Source organism: Trematomus bernacchii, unplaced genomic scaffold (assembly GCF_902827165.1).
Source record: "Trematomus bernacchii unplaced genomic scaffold, fTreBer1.1, whole genome shotgun sequence".
NCBI lineage: Eukaryota > Metazoa > Chordata > Actinopteri > Perciformes > Nototheniidae > Trematomus > Trematomus bernacchii.
The window spans coordinates 5,101,615-5,126,468 of NW_022987685.1; the positions used below are offsets into that span (position 1 = coordinate 5,101,615).

General features: G+C 40.7%; 1 protein-coding gene across 4 annotated transcripts in view; it reads left to right on the forward strand.

Moving 5' to 3' along the window:
* The window catches only part of sorcs2 (sortilin-related VPS10 domain containing receptor 2), a 208,635-nt gene that overhangs the window by 42,810 nt on the left and 140,971 nt on the right, over positions 1 to 24,854 (forward strand). For all 4 annotated transcript variants that reach the window (XM_034136631.1, XM_034136632.1, XM_034136633.1 and 1 more), the window contains exon 2: positions 17,310 to 17,377. In XM_034136631.1, coding sequence (XP_033992522.1) covers positions 17,310 to 17,377 — 68 coding nt within the window. The remainder of the gene's footprint in view (positions 1 to 17,309; positions 17,378 to 24,854) is intronic.

The window sequence follows — 24,854 nt, forward strand, 5'->3', positions numbered from 1 at the left end:
TGTAGTGAGCTATTCTCAGGCTCTGTCTGGCCGTTGGTTTGAAATGACCTTTTCAGACATGCATGGATGCATATGAGATATTCACCCACACATTAACACACGCAGCCCATATGAATATAAACAAACACACACACTGTACTGGATGAGACACCAGCACTTCATCATGCATGCACAGGTTCATATATCATAAATAAGTGCCTGGTTTACTCGTATTTTCTTACATGACCAATTGATGAAATTTGCATTCAACCCCAAGACCCCAGTGACCCGTTTTGTGCTAATAGTAACAAGGATCAATAATCTTTCAGTGACTCCTCAGCCCGAGCACACACACGCAACCCTGAGTAACTATCCTTTATTAAAAAAGTATATATATTATTCAAAATAAACCAACATTTCTACATCCATGCATCCCTCGTCCATGCATCGTCCCCTCACACTCCACTACCATTATTTGGGTAACTTGGAGCTGAACTCAGCTTCAAATAAACCCTATTGAATTCCACCACTCTGTCTAACAATTAGATCCGCAGATTTAATTAGTCCAATTTTGCCTTAATTAGCCCATTCACACTCACATTCAATACCACAGGCACCTGTAATTTCAGTAGTGAACCATTTGTTGCAAATTACACACTCCACACCAGCTCGTATTATTTAACCCACAGAGTATAGGTATACCGCGATGCAAACCGCACAGAAACACAAGCAACTCTGACTGCAGTGAAGAAACAATTTGCATTTTGTGGGTGTGTGTGGGTTTCATTGAAGATGTTGATTTGGTAGTTCTGTGAGTGTTTGTTTATATGGCTAATTACGTGTGCGCCCTCAGTCTATTTGATCAATGGCATTCAGTCGTGTGTGTGTGTGTGTGTGTGTGTGTGTGTGTGTGTGTGTGTGTGTGTGTGTGTGTGTGTGTGTGTGTGTGTGTGTGTGTGTGTGTGTGTGTGTGTGTGTGTCAGCTCACACTTCGAAACAGACGTCAATATAGTGTCTAATGTGTGTGTGCCTGGTCTCTGGAAGTGTCAGATTAGCGGATTAGAGGGTAGAAGGCCTCCACTAGCAGACACACAGAAGCTGAAGGGGGGGGGGGGGGGGTCTTGGAGGTTCCCAAGAGTGCACTGTTCTCTTCCGGAATACCCCTCCTCCCCATTCCACTTTGAACCTCTCTGTCATCCCCTTTTTCTGTCTCTTGCTGAAGCCCAGGGTTTACCAAAGGCACTATTCCGGGGGTCTTCTTTTGAGATTTGTTTATCTCAAATCCTTCTAATCTTCAACGTTGCTGTTTCTCAATATATCATCATATTTCCGTCTTCCTCCTCCTCATCACCTGCTGTGCGTTGCTACTCCTTCACCTCCCCTCCCTTTCCTTTCTCTCAGTTTCTAACCCTCCCACTCGCTCTTCCTCACACATAAAAAAGCACAAAGCGTGAACGGCAGAATGGCTGCAGACCAAAAGGACAAGGAAGGAAAGAATACTTGAGGTTTGGATGAGCTTCAGTCATTGCGACGCCGGACCGTTGGACAGACCATAATAAACCATTTTCCTCTGGCCAATTATTAGTAATTGCAAGCAGGCCCAGGCTAATCGGAATCAACCATTTAATCTCAGATGCAGTTTTTTACTCTCACACATAACATAGTGTTACAGTGAGACACCATATAGCTGCCCTGTTTGAAAGATCTCCTTAAGGTGGCATAGTAAGAGGATTTTAAGCAAGGGAACATAGGACCCTGGGAGCATAGAACCCTGGGAACATAAATACGCTCCTGGAGAACTAAGCAGCTGCAGCAGCACTCAACAGGCAGAGTGCATCACCTCAACTTGGAGCAGGACCAGGGCATGTCGGAGGAGATAACCAGCAGGCCGGTGTCTGGCCGGTGTCGAGACACAGGGTTACGAACCAGATGCTCTCAGGGTATTCCTCTGTGTAATTCTGTTGAATCAGAAAATCTCCTTATCGAGTTTGTTGCTTTTAGTGATGCAGATTGACAGATTTGAGAGGCCTTATTAAAAATCAATGCCTCCATTAAAGTTATTTGTTGGTGAATTTGGCTTCTGCCACTCATGTCGAGTCTTGTTAGTCTCTCTCTGACTTTCACAATCACTTGTTCTTTGCTCTTCAGGCGGCTCCCCATTTTACTGGCTTCATGCACCACAGTTTCTGCTTCTGTCATTTCAATTTCACCTTTGTCTGCTGTACCTTATCGGCATGAAAGAAAAGAACATTTGTTACCAAGGCATCACATTAAAAGCTTGATGTGGAACCGCTAAGACATTTATTTGTCCGGGTTTGGACATGGCTGCGTTTTAGAAAACATGTATCAGCTTTTGTGTAGAAACGACAAAAGGATTTCATCAATCCATTCAGCAATAACCACTTATTTATGTCACATGTTCCCTATTTCTGCATTCTACTTTCTTTCTTCTCATTTACATCAACTTCTCCTTCTCTGTCATCACAAATGGCCATATGCAGTCTTTGCTATAGTGGTGCAGTGACTTTATTCTCCTGACATGAATCATCCTTGAATTCTTGTCAGGTACATGGTTTTAGGGGCCAACATGATATTTGCAATGAATATGTAATCTGCACTGTCCTTGATTTGATCTCACACACAAAAGGTGTATACTGTATAGATAAACAGTTTGTCACAGAAAGTTGTCCACCTTCTGTTGGTAAATTACTTCAGGGAATGACAATTAGGTATTATTTATAGCCTGTGGTGATAAAGGCTATGAGTCATTGCAAGTGCTGTCTAAAATATCACTACCCAGAACTCTGCAACAAAATCTGTGTAAAATAATCTGGTTTTGCTGTCAGAGATGTGGTGATTCAACATTATGTTTTTATGTATGCAGCTTGAGGTGCTTATCGGACTGGAATGCTTGGTATCAGTTGATGAATGAATGTCAATACAGTAGTTATGGTACCTTGGGGTATCCTGAAAACCCAATTAATTCCATGCAAAAGTGCATTTTAATGTTCAGCCATACCAAATATTGGATTTATGCTGGGTGATCTTTTTTGTTCTGAATTCAGTCTTTGCTTTTCCATGGATATTGTTGCTTTGATGTGCTGGAAGGATATAATCAAACCCTATTACCAGACATATGACGGTGATAACATGCTGACGGAAGCTGTACTGTATCAACGCCTATAGATATTCTTGTATTCTAACGTTGTCTCCCTCCTTCTAACGATGTGAGAACAAAGAGCAGTCTCAGAAAGTGAAGGAAAAGTCTATGTGCGCAAATTCGTCCTTGAATATTTTCACTCAAGTAGCAGATATGCTCATAAAAAAGGTAATTACATGCAATGAAGAGCAGTAAAAAGAGCTCCCTCAAAATAATCAGGATTCACTTAGCTGTATGTAGCATATCTGTGTTGCTTCTAAACAAAGGACGGCCCTGCTATGAATAATGAAAGGCCAGTATAGCTTGGCATCTCTCCTGCAGACTGCCAAGCCACGACATCCACAGCCCACCGCCATGTTTATGGATGAGATGTCGCACGTCTTACCACAGGGACAGGTCGCAACCGAACCCCGGAAAATAAAATGAAAAGCCTCCACCATCTGCACCGCTGACATTTCTCACACCAGTGAAAGAGTGCAAGCATCTGGTGTTCACCTCTCAGCTCAGTTGCAGGATTTGAAGTTGTCGTAATGTCAGTGTGAGCCACACGACACGTAGAATGCAGTTGGACTGTCTTGTTAGTGCGTGTGCTGAAGTTTCTCTTTTCAGCAGTATTGATACAGTATGTAAAACCTCAGCTCTGGCTTTACTATATAGGGCATATTGACCTGATTTGTCTGATGCACTATGTGACAAATCCCATGTTCCATCTCTTGGTACTCATTGGATGTACATTTGAAAATTAGCCCTACACATCACAACAAAAGCCATACACTTTACAGCCCTCTTATCCTATATAAAAATAACTGTAAAAAAACAGTTTACCAGACCAGAAAGCATGCATATTTAGTGATGAGTTTATTAACATACAGTTGCCACATACCTGTCCCTTTTCCTTTCCCTGCCCTTCATGTCTTGTAGTAGTAAGTACTACCAAATATTTGTATTTAATAATAAGGTGTCCTGATCATAATACCTGATGTACATGAGAGGGTAGGACTTCAGCTTTCAGTTTGCAAACCACAACTTTATTTAATTAAGTTCTCTGCTCATTAGTTTGGCCGGCTGAACGGAGATTTAGCAGTACTTCAGTTCAGTTAGTGTGTAATGTGTGTGTGAACGTTTTAAAGCACTTTTTGTGGTCAGTAGACTAGAAAAGCCATTTAAGATAAGTTAATTTTCTAAAGTTGTAACTTTCTATCGATAAATGGTGTTCAAGCGCTTGTTTACATCCCATTCAGCTGCAAAATCAACAGAACCATGTCTCAAACTTCTTGGTTTTCAACACACCTCACAAGATGTGCTTAATGATGCAGCACCTTACTTCACCGACTTGGCCCAGGGAACAAAGGTTGAGATGTTTGAAAGCCCTTTCAGTCACTGCTGAGGGCTCGGTTTTTTCATTCGGGGTTTGATGGACAGCGGGGCTTGGCCGTGTGTCACAGTACATTTGCGTCTCTCAATGGGCACCGTCGCCAGGATGTTTCTACTTGTTTGTACTTGCTTTACACTTGCTGTGACCTCATTCTATAGCTGGATGTCCTTGGCCTAAAAAAGGACAACACAAAGAGATGGAACAGCCAGTAAGAGGAGAGAAAACCAAGGAAAACCCTAAAACTTTGAGCGTATTGCGAGTGTTTACAGTAGTCGATGAGTTTCTGGCTTTATTAGTGTGTGTTCTTGTATAGGTGCACACGTATGTTTGCTTCCTGCTGCAATGTATTTGCTAAAGCCTGCACCCACAACACACTCCATTCCTCTTCCTCCTTGGAGGCTAAATGAAGTGTGACAGGGCATTAAAGTAGGAACAGAGCTCTGGGTCTCTCTGTGAGGCAGATGGAGACAAAGAGGGCTTCGTGTTGAATGGAAAGTGTGTATGTCTATGTGTGTGCAGGGTTAGATTAATAGCAAGAAGGTTTTGATGGTTTGTGTCAGTGGCAAGGGTGTGGGTCTGTGTGGCCCAACACAACCTCTTTCAAGACACTGCTGGATGCAAGGGGATTGGAAGAGATTCCAGGCACCAAGGGACTTGACTGCTAAAAATAAAACTCTTATCTCAACGGAAAGCAGTTGTCTTATAATGTACAGATTGTTAAAGCCTTAAAGGCCAAATTGTGATTTTGGGAATCATAAATAACATAGGCTTGATTTGATTCTGAGTACAGCTGGACAGGACTAGTCAGCACCCTTGGGGAATACAACCACTTTAATAGTATTGGTTCTTTGGAAACCTTATCGTTTCCTTTTTTTTTTATAGTATTGGTTCTTTGAAAAACCTTATTGTGTTTTGTTTTTTTATAAAGTCCAAAATCACTTTTTTTTTTTGTTGAATATAGGGTTTCTTATACTGTACGGACTGTGGACAGCTTCTTGGTTAAAAACAAAGCAAGCAGAGGACAGAAATAGAATGCAAAAATGGACTTCAGATGTTTATTGTTGGTACAGAAAGTGCTGCCTCAACTGCATTTTGGGCTGAAAAAGAAAAGCACATTTGTTTCCTTATTAACCTGAACAATAGTGCACACTATCAGCAAATACATGTCAAACGTCCAAACTCTTAAAGAATCTTAAGAAAACACAGCAAATGTGCTCCCATTAGGGGGACAACCACCCATCTTACACCAAATGTCCTTTTATTGGTTTTGTTAACTGTCAGTTGATGAATGATATCCAGTCCATTCCTCTATCAAAAAGCAGGTTATGTTGAAGCTACTCCCAGTTCAATTCAAAAATAAAAAGACCTGCAGTTTGATTGAACACAAGCTGAGAACCACATGTATGTGAAATAAAAATGCAATCGCTGACGGGCACAAAGAACACATTTATTATTATCATGTTACAACCTCACTAACCCCAATTAGTAAAGGCGCTGTACAGTAGGTGCCACAGATTGAGATGATCTCATGGGGGGAGATGGGCTCAATGTTAAGGCATTGTTTCTAGGTTCACCCGACTAGCAATTAATAATCTTGGGCATAAAACACTAAACTCAATTAGCCATGTAAAGTCTCTGTTTGGTTGCACATAGTTTGTTAAATTAAGTCGAAATTGGTTTGGCCTTATGCTTTGAAACCTTTTGTAATAGATTGGAAATAAGTTGAATTGGTGTATTTGGGGTCGAAATGGATACTATCTAGAAATTGCATGAAAATAAATAAATAAATGCCAAATGTATATCATAGAGACACCCAGTCAACCTCTATGTCAACCAATTTAAGTCTCTCTTGTTTTCAGTGTAGATGTCACCTTCCTTTACAAATGGGTTTCTTAATTTGATTAATTCAGACATGGATTAACTTCAAAGATTTGTTGTTTATCTTGTGAGCAGCTAAACACATAATCACATGACAAATCTGTGTATAAAACATAGAAGGGGAACATTTCTAATTAGAAGCGATTTGGGTTAAGTGCTTCTTATCCACAACTGGTAATCGATGTGATCAATTAAACTGTAGCTTCATATCGAATGATCAGTGAAAACCTAGCCTGTAGGGCTGTGTGATGGAATACAGGTTTAATAAAAAAAACAATTCAATCCAGCCAAGTGTTTATGCTGATAAGCTATTTTTATTCAGTTTTGTCATTTCCATAATATTTCCCTCTGGCTTTGATGGTGATATTGTAATGACCTTTTTCATTTCCAGGGGAGTACACACCACTCGTTGAAATAACATTTACGGTACCTAATGACAAGGTGGAAAAATGTTTGCCTGCAGTCTCCTTGAGAATCAGCAAAATTGGCAATGCTAACATTTTAACTGTACATGGTCCCTTTAAGAATCGTCCCCCCCAAAACAAACGTTACATTTGATTGATTTTCAGCGCATTTACTCATGAATGTTTATTCAAATACGTAAGATAATTTGTGCTTAAATCCCAGTTGTTGGTGACAGGGAAATTACATAAATTGATGCATACATGTCCTAGCAATTTCATGTAATTGTAATTAGACCAGCTCACCAAATACATTTGCCAAAATTAGACCCAAAGCGAAAACAAAGAAATGGCGAAAAAGCAACAGGAATGTCAGGAGAAGGGGGGGCAGAAGGAGAGGGATGGGGATTATGATAATGCCGAGGCGACAGCTGTTCAGCAGTGGTAAGCAGCTGTATCCACCAAAAGAGATGAAGCTGAACCAGGACAGGAGCCCCATGCCATAATTAGAGTAATGGTAGCCAGGAAAGACACACAAAGAAAACAGGACTGCATCCAAATGGAAATTAAAAGTTTACCAGTGATAAATTAATATAGCACAGAACAATGCAAAAATCATATCTATGATTGAGGGACTGCCTCCATACGGTTCTCAACATGACAACAGCTGGGCTGGCTAACAGCTAATGTTGCTAAGTGCTCAGTGCAAACAACGACAACAGCCTGAGGGGGTCCAGAAGTATGCCGTTACGTGTCTAAGGTTGAAACGGCGTTATCAGCGGTAACCTCAGTATGACAGCTGCGGGACACACACACACACATACACACACACACACGCACACGCACATGCACACGCACACGCACATACACACACACACATACACACATACACACACAGGCGGCCCAGCTACCAAAAACCCAGAAGCTCGGATAACAATACACACAAAGAGGGAGAATGACCTCATTCTCTGCTTGTGTTGACTACTCAACTATATCTTTACTTAGCAAACAGATGTTAGCGAAATTAATGCTATGAATTCCGTACACAGTATAGAACCTTTAAAGTGGACCTATCATGCTATATTTGAATAATATAGTGTAGGGCCATACCTATATAAGGCATATTTATACTTTTTCTTTTTCAAAATACCAAACAGATCATGCATTTTAGCCATGCCTCATTTCGCTCAATTTGTACTTTTTTAGCTCTGTTTTTGCAAGGGCTGATTCTGTGAGAACAGCACCATCTACAGGCCTCGCATATGTACTACAGCGTCTCCAGCGCTTTCGAACGGCAATGGCCGTGGCTGTCTCCTCCTGATTGGTGGAGTTGGCCCAATAGCCGTAGCGCCACTGTCCTGACGTCAGGACAGTGTTCAAATCTGGATCAGTTTTTATCAGATCCGTTGCAGCCCCTTTTTTAGAGATTTGGGTATGGAGGAAAATAGAGAGGGTTGTGTTTTCTGACACTTGGTGAGTTCCCTGGAACACCGGGGACACATATTCATGTATACAAGACGTACAAAAGTGCATTTTGCATGATAGGTCCCCTTTAAGGCGGAACCCTGCTAATTTCACCTACAACATATTAAAGAAGCAACAAGGAAATTATCGTTTCTGTTACTTTTGGCGACATCTGTTGACAATTCTGCCAGACTCAGACCTGGAGGACAGGGTGCAAGCAGAACAAATAAAAGACATATCAGATCTTCTCACTGATGGTTTGCTTTATGAGTCTTTGGCCACGCACCACTAGGACTCAGGAAACATTTTGTTTGCTCTGTATGAACGCAATGGAACCTCTTTCTGCCTAAAAGGATGGAGGAGAGGCGTGTCTTGCCTCTTATCCATCTACTCAGTCCATCTTTCTGCTTGTGATGCCAACTTTCAGATGGGACACTGCCAGTTTCCGTTAGTCAGAAGAGACATCAGTGTTTCATGATGCAACAGCCTGAAGGAAAGAGATAGAAACATCACACATCATCGCTCTGTTTCTGTATTTTAAGGCATCTACTTACAGATGCTTCTGAATCTCTTTAGCTCTTCGGGAGTGTATAGTGATAATGTACTACCTGCAATTTACCCACGGTTTGTAATTATCATGTAATTTTGGTGAGAAAAAGTTTAAAATGCAAATTAGAAAGATGATAGAAGACGTATATGTTTTGTTTGAAGAGCTATACCCAACTATTTGTGGGTAAAAGATCAGATACGAATGATTCACTGGTCTCTTTTTATGCTTATAAAAATGCCTACATTTCATTTTAAGGTCTTAATCCACCTTAGTCTAACACGTCTGGGCTCCAGTTTCTATGTTTGCCTCAGAGAATGACTGTACTCGTCTCGGTAAGCTCATGCACATCTTCAGGTTCCCCCTTGAAGACCAGCACTGATTACTCAGAGCCAGGTTAGGTTGAGTTCGCGGCCCTGTCAGACCTCACCGCCTCGTTCCCAGTAAGCTGCTCCGATCAATGGACAGATTTGAGGGCCAGAAGGCTCGACTAATCCTTGGGCTTCATCGATTACCCTCCGTGTTACAGCTTCACACCCCCAATCATCCTGTTTTATTTCTAATGCCTCACTCTTTTGTTTCCTTCCTCTATCAATCTTCCTTTTTTCCCTGTCATTTTCTAGCTATAATTATTCTTTCTCTGCCTTTGTTTCAAGCTTGTCTTCCACCCAAACTATCCATTTGCAACTCTTTTCTCCTTCCAGCTCTTTTCTTTGTGTCTTTGTCTCTCACCATCTTCCTTTTATCTCCCCGTCTCCCACTATATCGCATATCTCCCTTGATTGCTTCTGCCCAACACTCTCTCTCTCTCAGTCCCAAAGGCCTAGGGGCTCCCAGCAGTGGATTATCACACATTTTAGGAACTCAGCTCTCTTAGTCCTGTCGGCCCAATTAGTTGTCGGATTGGGCATTGTCAATCTACCGCAATCTCCAGAGGGAAAATCATCCTCCCGATTCCATGCCCAAGAATACACGTTTTCAATATATGTCATTAACACCATTTAACCACAGTTATGGTTAAATACGTGTTGATGATGCTGTTTTTGGATTGCAGTGGAATTACAGTATTGTGTGTTACCAAAGATAGCCTTTTGTTGTGGATACACCCCATCATTTGAGATAATCGGGGAAGGATGCACGCGCATCTGTGTGAACATTGCCAGTCCTGTCTGTTTCATTCTCTTCCTTTGAACACAGGCCGCCAATTTGATCAAAGCCCAATTACAGCAATTGCTCAGAAATTCATGGAAGAACAGAGGAAGCTAGAGAAGAGGAGAAAAAACCACAGGGACTTAAAGAAGTGTGGAGATCAAAAAGAGAAGACGGGAACAACATAAGACCTGTTCAACATGAAAGAGGGAAAGGAAATGACTAAATATGGGCTGAATAGGTAGAAGTCGGTTGGGAAGGTGTAAATGATTTTTGAAATGATAGACACTTTCAGATCAATCATAAACCAAACAAGCACACATTGCAGCAGGAAAATAAGATATATTGAAACATCTGCTATCCAGAAAATGATACAAGTTTCAACAACAAAAATTGGATTTCTCTTTGTCAACCTGGTACTTAGTGCTCTTACATTATGTTTTTTGATGGAATCTGGCAAGAAGAAAAAATTGATTCAGGCAAAACGTTTTAGCTTTTCTAAAACAATATTGATACAACCAAAAACACATCCCTGTCTGACTAAGAAAACACACAAAAAGTAGTAAACATAGCACACCGGATCTAATTTCAAGTCAACTTGCTGAGGGAAATAGGAGTCTAAAACAGGGTAGGCTAGTCAAGCTCTTATCTATATCTGTGTATAAACTTCTATACAAAAGAGGCATGGTTTGCAGGCAGCAGTTGATGTAAGGAAATACTTATCTCCACTTATCATCCAGTTGGATATTAAGCTAGCTTGCTCAAAGAGTTGTTGTTACTGATAAGCATGTTCCAAGGTCCTAGTTTAGGTAATCATTCTGTCACCCAGCTTCTAGCACCCCTTCATAAGGAAACTACTTTCTGGTTTAAACAGAGATTCAGTATGACGCTGTTGGTTGCTTAAGCAAGAATTAGTTATCAGAATGATTTTTATAGCGAAAAGCAATCATATCCTTCCCTTTTCATTACAACTGTTGTAGGCCAGTTATTGCAAATGACACGCCAACTGTGATGAAGTTTGCACCCAACTTACAAGTTTGAGAAAATCCTAGATATTGATGAGATGAGTACATGGGAATAACAATGTTTAAATAATTTCCTTAAAACCTACCACAGATCATCTGGTATGTGGATGTGCTTTTATTCCTCCTGAGTAGATGGACACTTGGGAGTGAGGTCAGCACAAGTCTTCAGTGTGGACAGAACAAAAGGCAAACAGAAGCAAAGGTCCATGTAATTGCCCTCCTCTCTGCTCTGCCTGAGCAGTTTAATGAATGGTGGCAATCTCAAGCTACTGTTAAAATGGTAACGAGTGTGCGGGTCACTGGCTGGCCCCTTTGATAAAGAGCATGGCCAGGGTCCAGCGCAAAAATGACTTTAACCAGATGTGACTACTCAGTGGCGGATGGTGTCCTGAACCATTAGCGCGGCCATTGAACAGGAAGGATGGGGTAATGGGGAACTATTTGGATGAATGAAGCACTTTATTTTACACCAGCGGGTGTATGTGTGTGCCCGAGCAAGCAAGAACAGGGAGGTACAGGCACCAAAACGTTCTTTGGATAACCAATTGGGCTATGAGAGTTTGAATAAGAACATATTGTATTGCATAATCATCACTTCTGCATTGAGTTACTTTACCCAAATAACAAAATAATCCATTGTCATCCTCTCTTGAAAAAAGTGTTGATTTCAGGTTTAGGTATTTTGTTCATTCAGATTTTTAAGATTTGCGTTTCTCCCTCTGTTTGCAATGATGAAGATGACTGGAAGTTTATTTTAGTGTACACTCATCATTTAAAAATAACAAAATAAAACAAATCAAGCAAGGTACAAGTGTAGAAATATACATAACTAATAAGAGACATGCTCCATACACTGCAATGTGTGGATCTCCATCTTTTATCGTGTCCGTTTTTTTTTCATGTGTTTTCACAGAGACACATGGCGTCAAAGTGTCATTCACCAGATTTAGCCTGCATGGAATTTAACTTTGCGGCCCAAGAATATAAATTGCTTTTTTGGAAAATAGACAAAAATGAGTTCCTCCCTTTTCTTACAGACTGTGATGAATACTTTATGTGTGTGGTCTGTTTCTGGAGAATGCAAAAGGCCCGGAGGGATGAGGAGGGGGCCGTCACACACTTCGATGAAATCCTTGTATTTAGCTGTTTTCGCTTTAAAAATGAATGAGTGCATTCTTTCTCGAGAGCATTGGTGTCTGTCTGTCTATTTCCCCCCAGCCCCTTCTTTCTTTAACACTTTCTCCCCCTGTGTCTTCAGTAGCTGATTGATAGCACTCCATTGACTCACAGTTGATGGGAATGTCTCAGGGACAAACAGGGGTTGTCAAGCTGAAGTTCATGAGGAACTCGGCTTAGAGCGTGACTCTCAATGGGGTCTCTTGTAACTCTTGTATGAAGTCATCCGTGGATCCTGACCACCCTGTTGACTTTTCCTCAATAAAGGCCATCAGGCCAATTGTTCGCTAGCTTACAAACAAGAAACCCACAGCGGCTATTTGGTTGTGGTTTTATAAAGAAGCTACAATAAAACTATTCTTCCTGGACACAAGTTTGCTTAGGAGGGCTAGAAGTTCATCACAAACGTCTTTGCAATTTCTTATGGAATCAATACATTTAGCAGTTTTCTTTCATTGGTCATGGAAATAATATTAGCTCCAAAACTTTGTTAACTTTAGCTTGACATATTTTCTGATACTTGTTCACATTCTGTGCTTTATTTAGACAGAATTACAGCTGACTGGCGTAGCACTTTCAAAAAATTCGTTTTTCTTACTGCTCTGCTTGGATCTTCAGCCTATGCCAATTTTGCCCTTTAGTCCAATGTGCTGTAGGTGGAAGTTGCCAAGTTGTAGTCTTAACACACTGCATTAGAGGAATCTGGCTTCTGTGCTGTTCAGCAGTTTTGTCAATATGATGCTGCCAAATAAACGCTCTCTGCCTCCTGCCAGTGGTGATTTATGGCTGAATACTGACTTGCCCTGTCCACTTTATCCCAAGAGAAAAATAATTTTCCAATTGAGCAGAACTTGGGCCTTGAAGGGAGACTCACTTGTGGGGATAGAGAGGCAGAATATTTTATTGGCATCGGCATTTGGATGAATGATGCACATCTCAATCTCATGCGGCTGACGCACTGATATACTTTAGAGCAGTGGTTCTCAACTGGTCAGGCCTCGGGACCCACTTTTTCCTTTGTCAATAAATTGCGAACCACAATTTTGAACCACTCAAATCTATTCAACAAAAAATCGTGCTGTAATATATACGCTTTTCAGCATACAATATTAATTAAAGTGAAGTACAGTGCATATATCCCTTATATCCCAGAACTAAAGTATGCTTTTAAAAAAGGTTTAATGAGATGATGGAATCAAAGCTGAACTGTATAACATAAAAAGGCACACATGCTGAAAACCCAACCCCAGCAGGGGGTCTGGGGGGGTCTAACATATAAACTACACATTCTGTCTGAGAAGAAAATAAATAAATCTATTACTACCCGACATATTAATAATATTTGATGCCATTGTTTGTTTTTCACTTTGTTCTGACAGCTGAACTTGCTGCTCCTCACAGAGAGAAGAGCAAAGAGGAGATGTGAATTACTTTAAATTGTGGGTAAGGGTAGATAGCTCCCATTGTTCTGTGACCTGTCAGTCATCAAACCGGGCGTCATATTTCATTATGTGTTCATTTGTATCTGAAGTTGTACCCATGGATGTATAAAGAATAGTTATACCGCAAAGTTATTCTCCGTTGCGACTTCCGGCAACAATCTTGATTCTGATTGGCCAGAAGACTACAAAAAAAACATGATGATCACTACGTGACAGAAGTTTTCAAAACCATTTATGGTCTCCGGTACTTCCAGTCCAACGCCTACTGCATGCACAGCGTTAGAAAATCCGGCCTTCAAAATAAACGTTTGACTTATTTCCCATAACGTTTTTTCACTTTTGTTTTTTTCACTCACACATCTGCGAGCCACTCGAAACGGGTCCGCGACCCACTTTTGGGTCGCGACCTACCAGTTGAGAACCACTGCTTTAGAGGCACATTTTCTTTCATTTTCAAGAAAGCGGATTCCAGTTGATGTGTAACACATTTAGGAAGCTGTAATTATAGATTGATATGGTAGACAGGGCTTACTTGTAACCAGAAGTGCCACTTGTAATTTGTGTCAAAGGAGGATTCTAGCTTTTAGAGGCCGTATAGAGAATTGTATTTTGTATGTGTTGCAGCTTTTCTGTAACCCAGCTCTGGGACATGGCCCAATATAATGCCATGACTGTCTGACCCAGACAACCTAACGCTCTGCTTTACATACGTTGTCAAGTTGCTCTGCTGCAAATCTTTAACATTTTATAGCAAGTTGAATTTCTCTAGCCTTCGTAGTGTCTGTTTCTAACACCAGCGGGACGTTTTGATGGTTACTTTTCTCATTCTGACATTAATTACTTGATTAATCAAGAAAATAAAAGGTAGATTATTCGATAATAAAACATTATTGTTAGCTAAGGGTCTAACAGAATTTGTTTCCAAACTTCACTGATCAATGTTTTATTGATATATTACCAGTGGATCCCATTTATATTTACAATGGAGAAGTTATCTTTACTACTAATGAATACACAGATTTAAGTAGCACTTAGTTGAGCACCACTTAACTCTGCAGTTTCACTCTACAAAGTTTTTTTTTTTATCCCAATAATGAGCAGCATTCATAGCATCAGTATTCAGAAAGAAAGCTTTGATGAACCCACTGAGCACTACCTGCCCAGCACAACAAAAAGCTGGTGAACATGGTCCAACATTTGGCCCATATGGGGACTAAAATAGACCTAAAAACAGATTGAATATTATATGTTTGTCAGGTAACCACACACACTATCAATGAATGCTCATGTTGATCAATCGATAGCTTTCTTGGTAGAATCAGTCAATGCAAATGGGAGCATTGTAAATCTTTAAGATAAGGAGAACATTGCTGTTACTGCCTGCATGGAACGAATGTCAAGCTTTGCACCGGTATCTCATTAGAACCAGGCCAGCTGTGCAGAGGCGGACAGCCTGTTACCAGAGACATCAGTTATAGTAGGCCAACGACCAATTGGGGAACACTTGCTACATGTTGCACCGCTCAGACATCCTCACACGGTAGCCTTTTCAAATTCAGTTAAGAATACTGTGCAATTCTTCATCACAAGAGGGGTTAAAACGTCATTTAGAAGCAGGTGTACGCTGTTGCTTCATCGGTTAGAGCTGTTAACGACGTCACTAGCAGCCCTGAAAAGCGGGCTGCTGTTCGGGGAAATATCCCGTTTCCTGGTTGTCTGGACTCCACAAACAGCATTGAAAGCAAAGCTCCACTTGGGTTGAATATTCTTACTATGGGCAGCTTTGAGCAAAGTGCCTGGAGACTCCACTTTGATGGCAGTCTGTGTTGTGGAAATTGGTCCAGAGCTCTCAAAGCTAATTCTGTCCCCAGCTGCGCGGCTACACTTTAACCAAGTTTAAGCGGAAAAAACTATTTTAAAAACCAGCCATGCTGATAGAGGGTCGAATAAAAATGGTTTCTTTTGGAATACAAACTGCATCTTGTGCTACAGTGGCCTCACCATGATAGAAGAGGGCGATCTGAAAGTCTTGGGCACAACCTTATACTACGTTTTATAACACTAACTGTTCTGACAATAGATACCTTTTTTTTTGTCTGAGTAAGACAGCATCATTTACATCCCATTGGGTAAAGACACCAAGCAGATATTTGGCTCCTGAACTTCTCAGCTGCCTTGTATTTTCATCCAAACTCTAACAATTTCAAGCATACTAAAAAATGTAAGGTTTCGTGAGGCTTAAAATAATCATGTGCTATCACAACAGAGTATATGGTGATACAGGCTTTCTACTTAAGGATGTATCATGACAGGGTTTGCATCTTAACTCCCTGGGAGCAGAAGCTTCAACATGGCCTGCTGCTGGCAGTTGCCTCTGGGCAGGATCCCTCAGGTCAATCAACTTCCTGAAGGCAGGCCTGGGTTTTCCTCTTGTTCCACTACCTAGGACGGCAAGCCACCCTGTCAATCACATCTCTAGGCCCCACTGTGCTGCCGGACCCACTGGTACTCTTGCCATGGCAACGCAAATCCCAGCAGACCTAGCTGTCAAGAACAAGAGTTCTCAGAAATATGAAAGACAACGGTCTATGATCCAGTGTTCACACATGGGGTTTGTGCTCTGGACCAAGATGTCTTGGTCACGTGAATAATGTATGCCTATAGTTATTTATTACATTTTCTTGGGAAATGTTGTAATGGTATTGTCTGTATCATCACACAAAGATTAACTATGAAAGAAAGATTTCGTAATCAAATCGCCCCAAGAAAAATGTGTTCTAAATTCTAAAATTAAGCTGGCACAAAGGAAGCTACGAAGAACAGCAGGAAAAGCTCTGTGTGAGCTATCTCTTGAATCAAAGTGGCAAACAAGGACATTATTTGTTCAGGATAATAGTTTCTCAAAGCACCCTCAGACCATACTCAGCATAAGAATCAGCAGCGGTGTAGATGGAGTTCCCCATGGTTGACTTTGCTTAAAATATACATTTAGAGAAGAGATTAGATAAACTCTTGGCCAAACAGTGGAAGCATGATGTGGCTCTATTGGCTGACCAATGGCCTCTACACCCTGTTGGGACCTCAAATGGTCCATTACAAGTTTCACAAAGTAGACCCTGTCCATTTCAAAATCAATTGCATTTCATATATTGGAGATTGTGTTTGCTCGTGGGCCTGAGCACCTAGAGCTCAGATTCTCTGCACAGACAAACATCCTAAACAAAGATTCCGAAAGTACAATCTAAATTGTTGTTGTTATCACAGCTTTTTCTGTCAAGCTTGAAGTGTAAACAAAAATCAACAAAAAACAGCTGTCAGTCTTCCCAGGCCCAACTCTCGTCCTGACTGACAGAAAAACAGAGAAAGGCGTACTGTAATACAATTAAATAACAATTAAATAAAAGCAAGACCCCCCACCACTATGTAAACTCATTGAGTGTTCATCAATCTTTAACTATATTTGGGACTACTAAGAAAATAAAACAAGATCAGAGATGTAGCTTTAGGCAAGCAAAGCCTTTAGGTATTTATAGTAGCATCAAGACTCATTGAGTAATATTTGTTCTCTGTTTTTATTGTCCTACACAAACCGTGTTCACTTTAATTCCAACATTTGTAGGCTCAACATCCTCCATGGAAGTGAAAACCACTGCAATTCCTGCTATTTTTCTTCAGCATAATCCTAATGGTCTTCTCTCCACCTTGTCTTGCAGGTCATCCTGATCCTGACCAAGTACTACCACGCTGACTCCACCAAGGTGCTGGAGAGCTCACTCTGGAGGTAGGCCAAACGCTTACACCGTTTTTGCTGTTGCCGGATGTCTTAATGTCATGTCTAACCTCATACCTTTCATCAGCAAGCCGCTTCCCTTTAACAGCGAGGTCAGTGTAGGTCTCGGTTATCTCTCTGCTGCGCTTCCTCAAGGAGACAAGATTGATATAGAGCGCTATGGCGGACAAAACATCAGCAGGCAGCTAGGAGTTAAGTGGGGGACCGGAGAGTGACGCTGTGAGGCCAGAGCAGGCATCTGTTCGGGCAGATAGCGTATCAGCGTGGCACAGGGCAGGATGGCGGGCACCGGCAGTGCCATCAAAAGGGGTCATGTCTGGCTGGCAGAGCCGCGTCTGTTTAGCAAAGCTGCCTTTCAGCGAAACACTTCACACTTCCCCCGCTTTGAGCTGCGGAAAAAGCCAAGCATTCATTCCCCTCCATTTCACAACAAGTGTATCTTGTGCTCATATTCTTATGGAATATGAATTTCCTCTTTGTTCTACACTCCCTACCAGCTCCTGGGATACTGCTCTGTAACTGAGCTTGACCTCCTGAACAAGGGTTTACAGTAGACTCAATTATATTCAAATATCCTAATGAAAATGTAGAATATAGACAACACAGGGCTCATAAAACTGGCCAAATTTAGCCATCAAGACTAGAGGGCATTCGCACATAGCTAAATGTGTCTGGTGGTGGGACTTAATTCATGCCGTTCACCTCACTGAGGGCTCCATGACTTCAAAGCTTCAGCCGCTCATTAGCTCTGACTGCCTGTCTCCCTGTAGCACAGATATGAATAATGTACGTATTTTTCTCCTTCGCCTGTTGATGTTTTAATTGTTGCAGTGTATGAATAATGCTAGAGCTTGAGAATGAAAAAAACAACACAGCAACGGTTGAATTTAATCTGAGTTTAACTTAAATTGGCAGAGACTAAAAAAGCTATTTGGCTGCCGGTTGGCATCATTGTCCGGAAAAAAAAGGAATTAGCATGAAATTAGCATGTTTCAAAGAGGACCTCCGACCACATTTTGGTGGGTATTTTGTGTGGGGTGTACCTCAGTTACTTGTAGCTGTCAGCTTGTCGTGGTGTGTGGACAGCCACAATCCACTGGCCTATAGGCTTTGAAGTCTCAGGGCTGTAGGATCAAACAAGGAAGATGGGGGAAGATGAATAGGTTTACTGTCTTGAACTGTCAGATGGCGTAGATCAACTTGCCAGGTCTCACACAGGGGGAAACTTAACAGCACTGAAAGGGGAAAAAAAATTCAGGGCAGCTGAGTTAATGAACTGAGGACATTTTAGATCAGTGGTGCTCCATAGAGGCTTGTCTTGTGCCAATAAGCAAAACACACAATCTTCACAGTTGAGAAACTATAACTGTTTGTGGCTTAAGTGTATTCAAGCTTTTTTTCTGGACAACATCTGAGTGGACAGCCATTGAACACCAATATGTCAGTGACTTGATGACAAATCTCTTTATTGATGAGAGTCGTCGATGTAGTTTAAAGCGTGACATTGCCATTGCGGTATAAAACTTAAGAAAGGAGGTGAGACTTAATGTTGGGATGTAAATATCTTTATAGGTATAGATAAAACGTTTTACCAATATACTGACAAATTGCCAATTTTGGAAAGGAGGTAAAACTGCTTGTTAAAAAACCTGCATTGAAGGTCAAAGTCAGGATGTGTTTGTCGCTGTGCTGTTGAGAGATTTGTGTTCCAAGCGGTTCCAAGGCTTTTATTCAGTTTAAATTCACTGCCCATTCTTTTTTCTCATTGCTGCCTGTTACTCCCTTCGTCTGTCCTTCCTTTTGTTATGGTTGGCCCACGGTGTCGGACTCTAAACCCAAGTGAATATGTCAAACGAGGATGAAATCACCTTGAACATTAAGTGTTTACAGCATCTATGAGACCATTGATAACTTCTATCATGGAACATTTTTTAAAGGACTTTGTGCTATGGCATAAAACAGCAGGAACTCACAATAAAGCAAATAATCTGTCCCTCTGTTGGTCTGTTTTGGCAGGCGTGATGCTGTGGACACAGATATGTTCAATATGAATAACCTTTGTATAAAAAAGCAGTAACAGGGGTGGGCTCTGGAGTCTTATCCACTTCCCTGGAGTCAACAAAGAAGTTCAGACTAAGTCAACTGTAGTGTTTCTCCCCTGTTGAGTAAAATGTTTCCCTTGGTGTAGGACTTGATACTAACTTAAAAAAGGAATAACATTGCCACCAGCAAAATACCTGCGGTAAAAAATAATATAAACCCCATGACCGCGTTGCATATGTTTAAAGCAATCGGCTTGGAAATGAAATCCCCAGGTGATTTGGGTGCCACAGGCAAACTTGACCTTACTTTTGACCGTTCTATAACTTGTTGGATTTGACAGTGGTAGATGTACCTAAAACTTCTTATATATTGTGAGAACATGGGATGTAACCAGAAAAATTTCTCTGTCAGGTAAAGTAGTTCTACATTATTTTCCTCTGCATTAAAGGTCCCCTATTATTCTATTTGTCATCAATATATTATAGGTCTCAGTTATATACAAAACATGTCTCTGAAGTGTTTGGCTCGAAATACCAAACAGATCATTGCAGCATCCCATAATCCCCTCTGTTTCAGCCCTGTTTCAAAAGTGCTGATTCGCTGTCTGTTACTTTAGATGAAAATAAGGAGCCACTCCCCACGCCCCTCTGAGAGATATTTGGTTAAAAAGAACACAATGGTGCCCTAGGAGGAGATTCAGGTGATAAGGTGGGGGGGGGGGGGGGGGGGGGGGGGGGGGTGTTACCTTGGTTTGTTATTGGCTAATGGTTACAAATGCCAAAAAAACGTTGTGACATCATAAAGTGGCCAAAATCTGATCAGCTCATTTTCAGACAGGTTTTTATATAAATGGATCAGGACGAAAAGAGAGGGGGTATTTTTTCCTACAACTTTCAGAATCTCTTTACACAGATGGGGCACATGTTTATGTATAAAATACATGAAAACGTGGATTTTGCATCATAGGTGACCTTTAAGGAAGTAGTAAGGTGACGTAGTGTGTGAAGTTATTAGTACATTTTCAACGAATCGCCAAACAGCAATATCAAAGGCCGCACTTTCAGGCTGTTCTGTTCAGGCATGTTTAGAATGGGCACAGCAGTTTTTTCAATGCTCGATCTTTTAGAGTTTCTGGCAATGGCAGAAGGTGGAGAAAGTGAAGGGCTGAACCCTAAACCCAATGAGTTCTGACTCTGACTCTTGCTTGAGGACATTTGAATAAGATCTTAAATTGTCTCTTCCTATTCTTGTCTTAAATACCGATCAAATGTTTATACTGCATCAGAGTAAACAGACGGAAAGGTGCTTGTGGATTAGGCAAAGTCGCTAGGATTTGCCACAGCTTTGCAAAACTGTGTGATGAATGCAGGCTGACAGAACTCTTCTTAAGACTTTGTTGCTCCAAGTAGACCCATGAAATACTCAGTAAACCTTTTTGATCCTCAAACTGAGAGAAGCAGATAGTGCTTTCTTACCAGCTTTAAATCCTTTTTTTTCAGACGATACTAGGAGCTTTACATATCAGGAAGTCACTGCAGTACATTTCATTTGATGGATTGAATGATATTAATGTTATATTTAGATCAGATTAGCATAATATCCTGATCCACGGTTCAGTTTTAATTTCTCCATAAAAGAAGTAGATCAATTTTTCTAGTCTTCTTAAACCAGATAATATATTACATAAATTGATTCCGGAAAAAGAAAATAATGTATTGGAGCAAGCAATTATATTAGTTACATAATAAAACAATTGAAATTGGAATTGTATGGGCTCAAATCCAGACAATTTGGATATTGGCTTAAATATTTGCCTTATCCCCCAAACATGTTGGTTATTGGTTGGGCCTACAAAATGGACTTTCAAAAACCAATATTGTTAAATTTTGAGTATTAATACCCCTACTTTTGTTTCAGCCTGTCCTCCTACAAAAAAACGACCATATAGGCCGATTGTTCAAGCCCTTATTACGACCCAGAGACACGTTTTAAAGTGTATGTTGTTTCTTACACGACCACTAGAGGTGCTCTAGTGGTCGTGTAAGAAACAACATGCTTGATTGCAGACGTTTATTCACAAATAACCCTCTCTGGAAAATCCTAAATTGTGGAATAGTTTGGCCATTAAAATGCTTTTTGATTCGATTTCTAGCGAGAAGTGTATATTGTACTCTTAAAATTCACGTCCAGTCGATGTGTAGGATCTATAGTTTGATAAATATTACGAAGATGATTTGAGTTAGCGTGGGTGAAAACAGTTTTTCCGGTCTCGAAGTTTTCATAATAAAACCGGATGTATTCCCCTCACTGTCAAATGATTACACAGTGATATCTGCATTACTCATCCACTAAAAAACATCAGTTTATCCTTGTTAATTACACAATATTAATTGGTTTAAATTGTGTACAATGCTTTTGTGTTTTTAACCTTCGATTCGGAGAAACAAATAGTTTTTTCGGAGTGTAGACACTACAGAGTTTCCGAAGACACTACACTACCCAGAATCCCCAGCTATCGTATGGGACCACAACATCCGCCTTGCTTTACAAACCCAGTGATTAGTCCTCAAGCCCTGTGATTGGATGTTGGAGTGGCAGTGCGACAAGGTTACGCCGAGCGTCAACAGCTCTTTGAAATGGAATGGAACCACGACAGCCTATCCAAAACTGGAATTGGACGGGTCCAGCCCAGCCCCCCCCCCCCCCCCTCATCTTCGTAATATCTATCAAACTATAGATCCTACATATCGACTGGACGTGGATTCTAAAAGTACAATATACACTTCTCGCTAGAAATCTAATCAAAAAGCGTTTGAATGGCCAAACTATCCTACGATTTAGGATTTTACAGAGAGGGTTATTTGTGAATAAACGACCATCTGTAACGTTTGCATTCAACGGGAGCACTAGAGGGCGAACACTTTAAAGCGTAATTATAGGTCGTATTAAGCGCTTGAACAAACGACACATTTGGTCGTAATAAGGGCTTGAACAATCGGCCCATTTGGTCGTATGAGTTGGAGGACTTGTTGCAGCGTTTATAAAAATGTAACGCCAAGAAACCATATGTGATGCCTTGAGTCCCGCAGTAATCACACACCAACATTTACAGGGTGTTGGTGCGATAGTCCAAGGGTATTTATAATGTATGCTCTCTTCACACATCTTTTGAAGATGCGAGGGGGGGTTTTACTGCTCCATTATGGATGAAAAGATCGTCTGACAGCTCAGCACTTTTACGTAAGGTAGCATTCAACCACAACAAACTTGCAATGGTTGACAATTTGCTATGGATTTTATGTCTAGTATTTATTATAGGAGTGTAATTAATGGACGTGTTTGTACAGTTACGCGAGCATGTTTGTGTTATGTAAATTAATAGGTGTATTTGCGTCTGCTAGTGCTTATGTGTTCTTGTATACTGTAATCCTTCACTGTGGACTATTTTTGTACTTGAATGAAAGAGAAAGACAGAAAAACTGGACAAACAAGGAGGGAGGAGGGTTTATAGAAACAGCCCCCAGGGCTTCTTTAAGCTGAACAGTAGGGGGCATCACACTTCACACAGACACATCAGTCCTTCTACATCCTCATCTCATACTTATCTCTCTACTCTCCATTTAACTCAATTCAATCCTCACCTATATGCTTCATTTTAAAGCATTTGACTGATAACTATAAGTGAGTGAGATAAAATGTTGTCATATGTTTTCCAAATAACAAGATGAAAAATGTAGTCTAATGTAAAAGAAACTGTGAGGAAAGTCATTGAATAGGAATAACGGGACCCACATTATTATAATATTTATCAGAAAATCTGAATCAGAAACAGGTTTATTGCCAAGTAGGTTAACACATACGATGAATTGTACTTGGGTTTATGGTACATACATAAACATACATACAAATAAAACAAAAAATAGGATTAAAAGTAGCTAGATATAATCTGAGTTGAACCTAAATTGACCTAGAAGTAATCCCAACATGGTTGAATAACAATCAGTTCAGAGGAGTACTGAGTGAGTTGTAGTGAAAGGGTTATTAGTAGTTTGTCACTGTTTTAAAGCTGTTGCTTTGAGGCATATTGGCAGCAGAGTAGCACAAACATCTATATCCTAGGTACAAATTCCCACTTTGAAGCCTCCTTCAGTTTTCAGTTTGTTTCAGACTTGACACACACACACACAAAATGATTCCTCTAATACAAGTGTGTTGACGATTAGCCCTCCCTTGGGTTCGGATCACATTTCCCCAAACTAAAGCAGAACCACACAGTAGAATCATGCACTTAATGGAGACAGCATGTCTCATTTCCCCTCATCCTCTCCTCATTTCTCTCGCTCTCTCACGTTGTTTCTGTCCTTCTTTGTCTCTATCTCTTCAATCTCACAGTGGATCTCTCGTGGTCCAGATGGTCCGGGGTGTAAATACTTAATCGAGCTGAGAACATCCCCGCACCCCCCACCTCCACCACCTCATTACTTCCCTCCTCCATGCATATTTTACAACCTGGAGAGAGAGAGTGGTTTGATATAGAACCGGAAAACAGAGACAAAACATCACGGAAAGTATTTTAAAGGCTGTATCCAACTGTTAGAGACATTATATTTAAATGTTGAAACCTCAAAAAAAGTGAGGCGAAAACTGAAAGATCTGGTTTTTCAGTTTTCCAAAACACAGGTAGAATGAAGAAATGAATAAGCTGCTTTAGTGATTACAATGTATTATGTTTGGGTGGAGCTGAAGTCTGGTCATGTCTCCTTTCCCGCACTTTCCTCTTTTTAAATTATACGAACACGAAAAAAGAGAAGAGACGCAGCCAGCTTTCTAAGTGACGGCTTCTCTAACAAATGGTTATTAACATTTTCCCCACTTAATTAAAACACATTTCTCACTTATTTCTCAGTAAGTCATTTAGTCCAGACTGTATTTGTGTAACTGTAAACTCACAAGTGAAGTATGAGTTAGTGCCTTTCCGTTTTTTTACGTTACCTTTCTACGATACCAAAGGTTCTTTTAGCGCTTAGCTGGATGGGTGAGCGGCATAGTATTTTGATGGTTCATTAGTCTTTGTGTAGCAAGCTATTAAAGTCATGGTGACTCCTACACACTGAGCCAAGACAAGCATTCAAACATAGATTTTTTTGTTTTTGAAGGCAGGATAGGGATAAACATGTTAAACGCCAAATACATACTGTACAATGCAATCGCCAATATTAATCTCCTAGGTGATGGAAGAGGATAGAGAGATACGCTTAGTATGAGATTTAGCCTGAAATGAAATGGGAAAATAAGAGCATGTGGGCGCAATGCACAGACTGCAGTATAGAAGTGCTGGATGTTGAGCGCATGCGTTTTTTTTGGAATCGTCTCTGTGAATTGGAGTCAGATCATTTTCACACCGCAGCTGAACATAACCATGTGC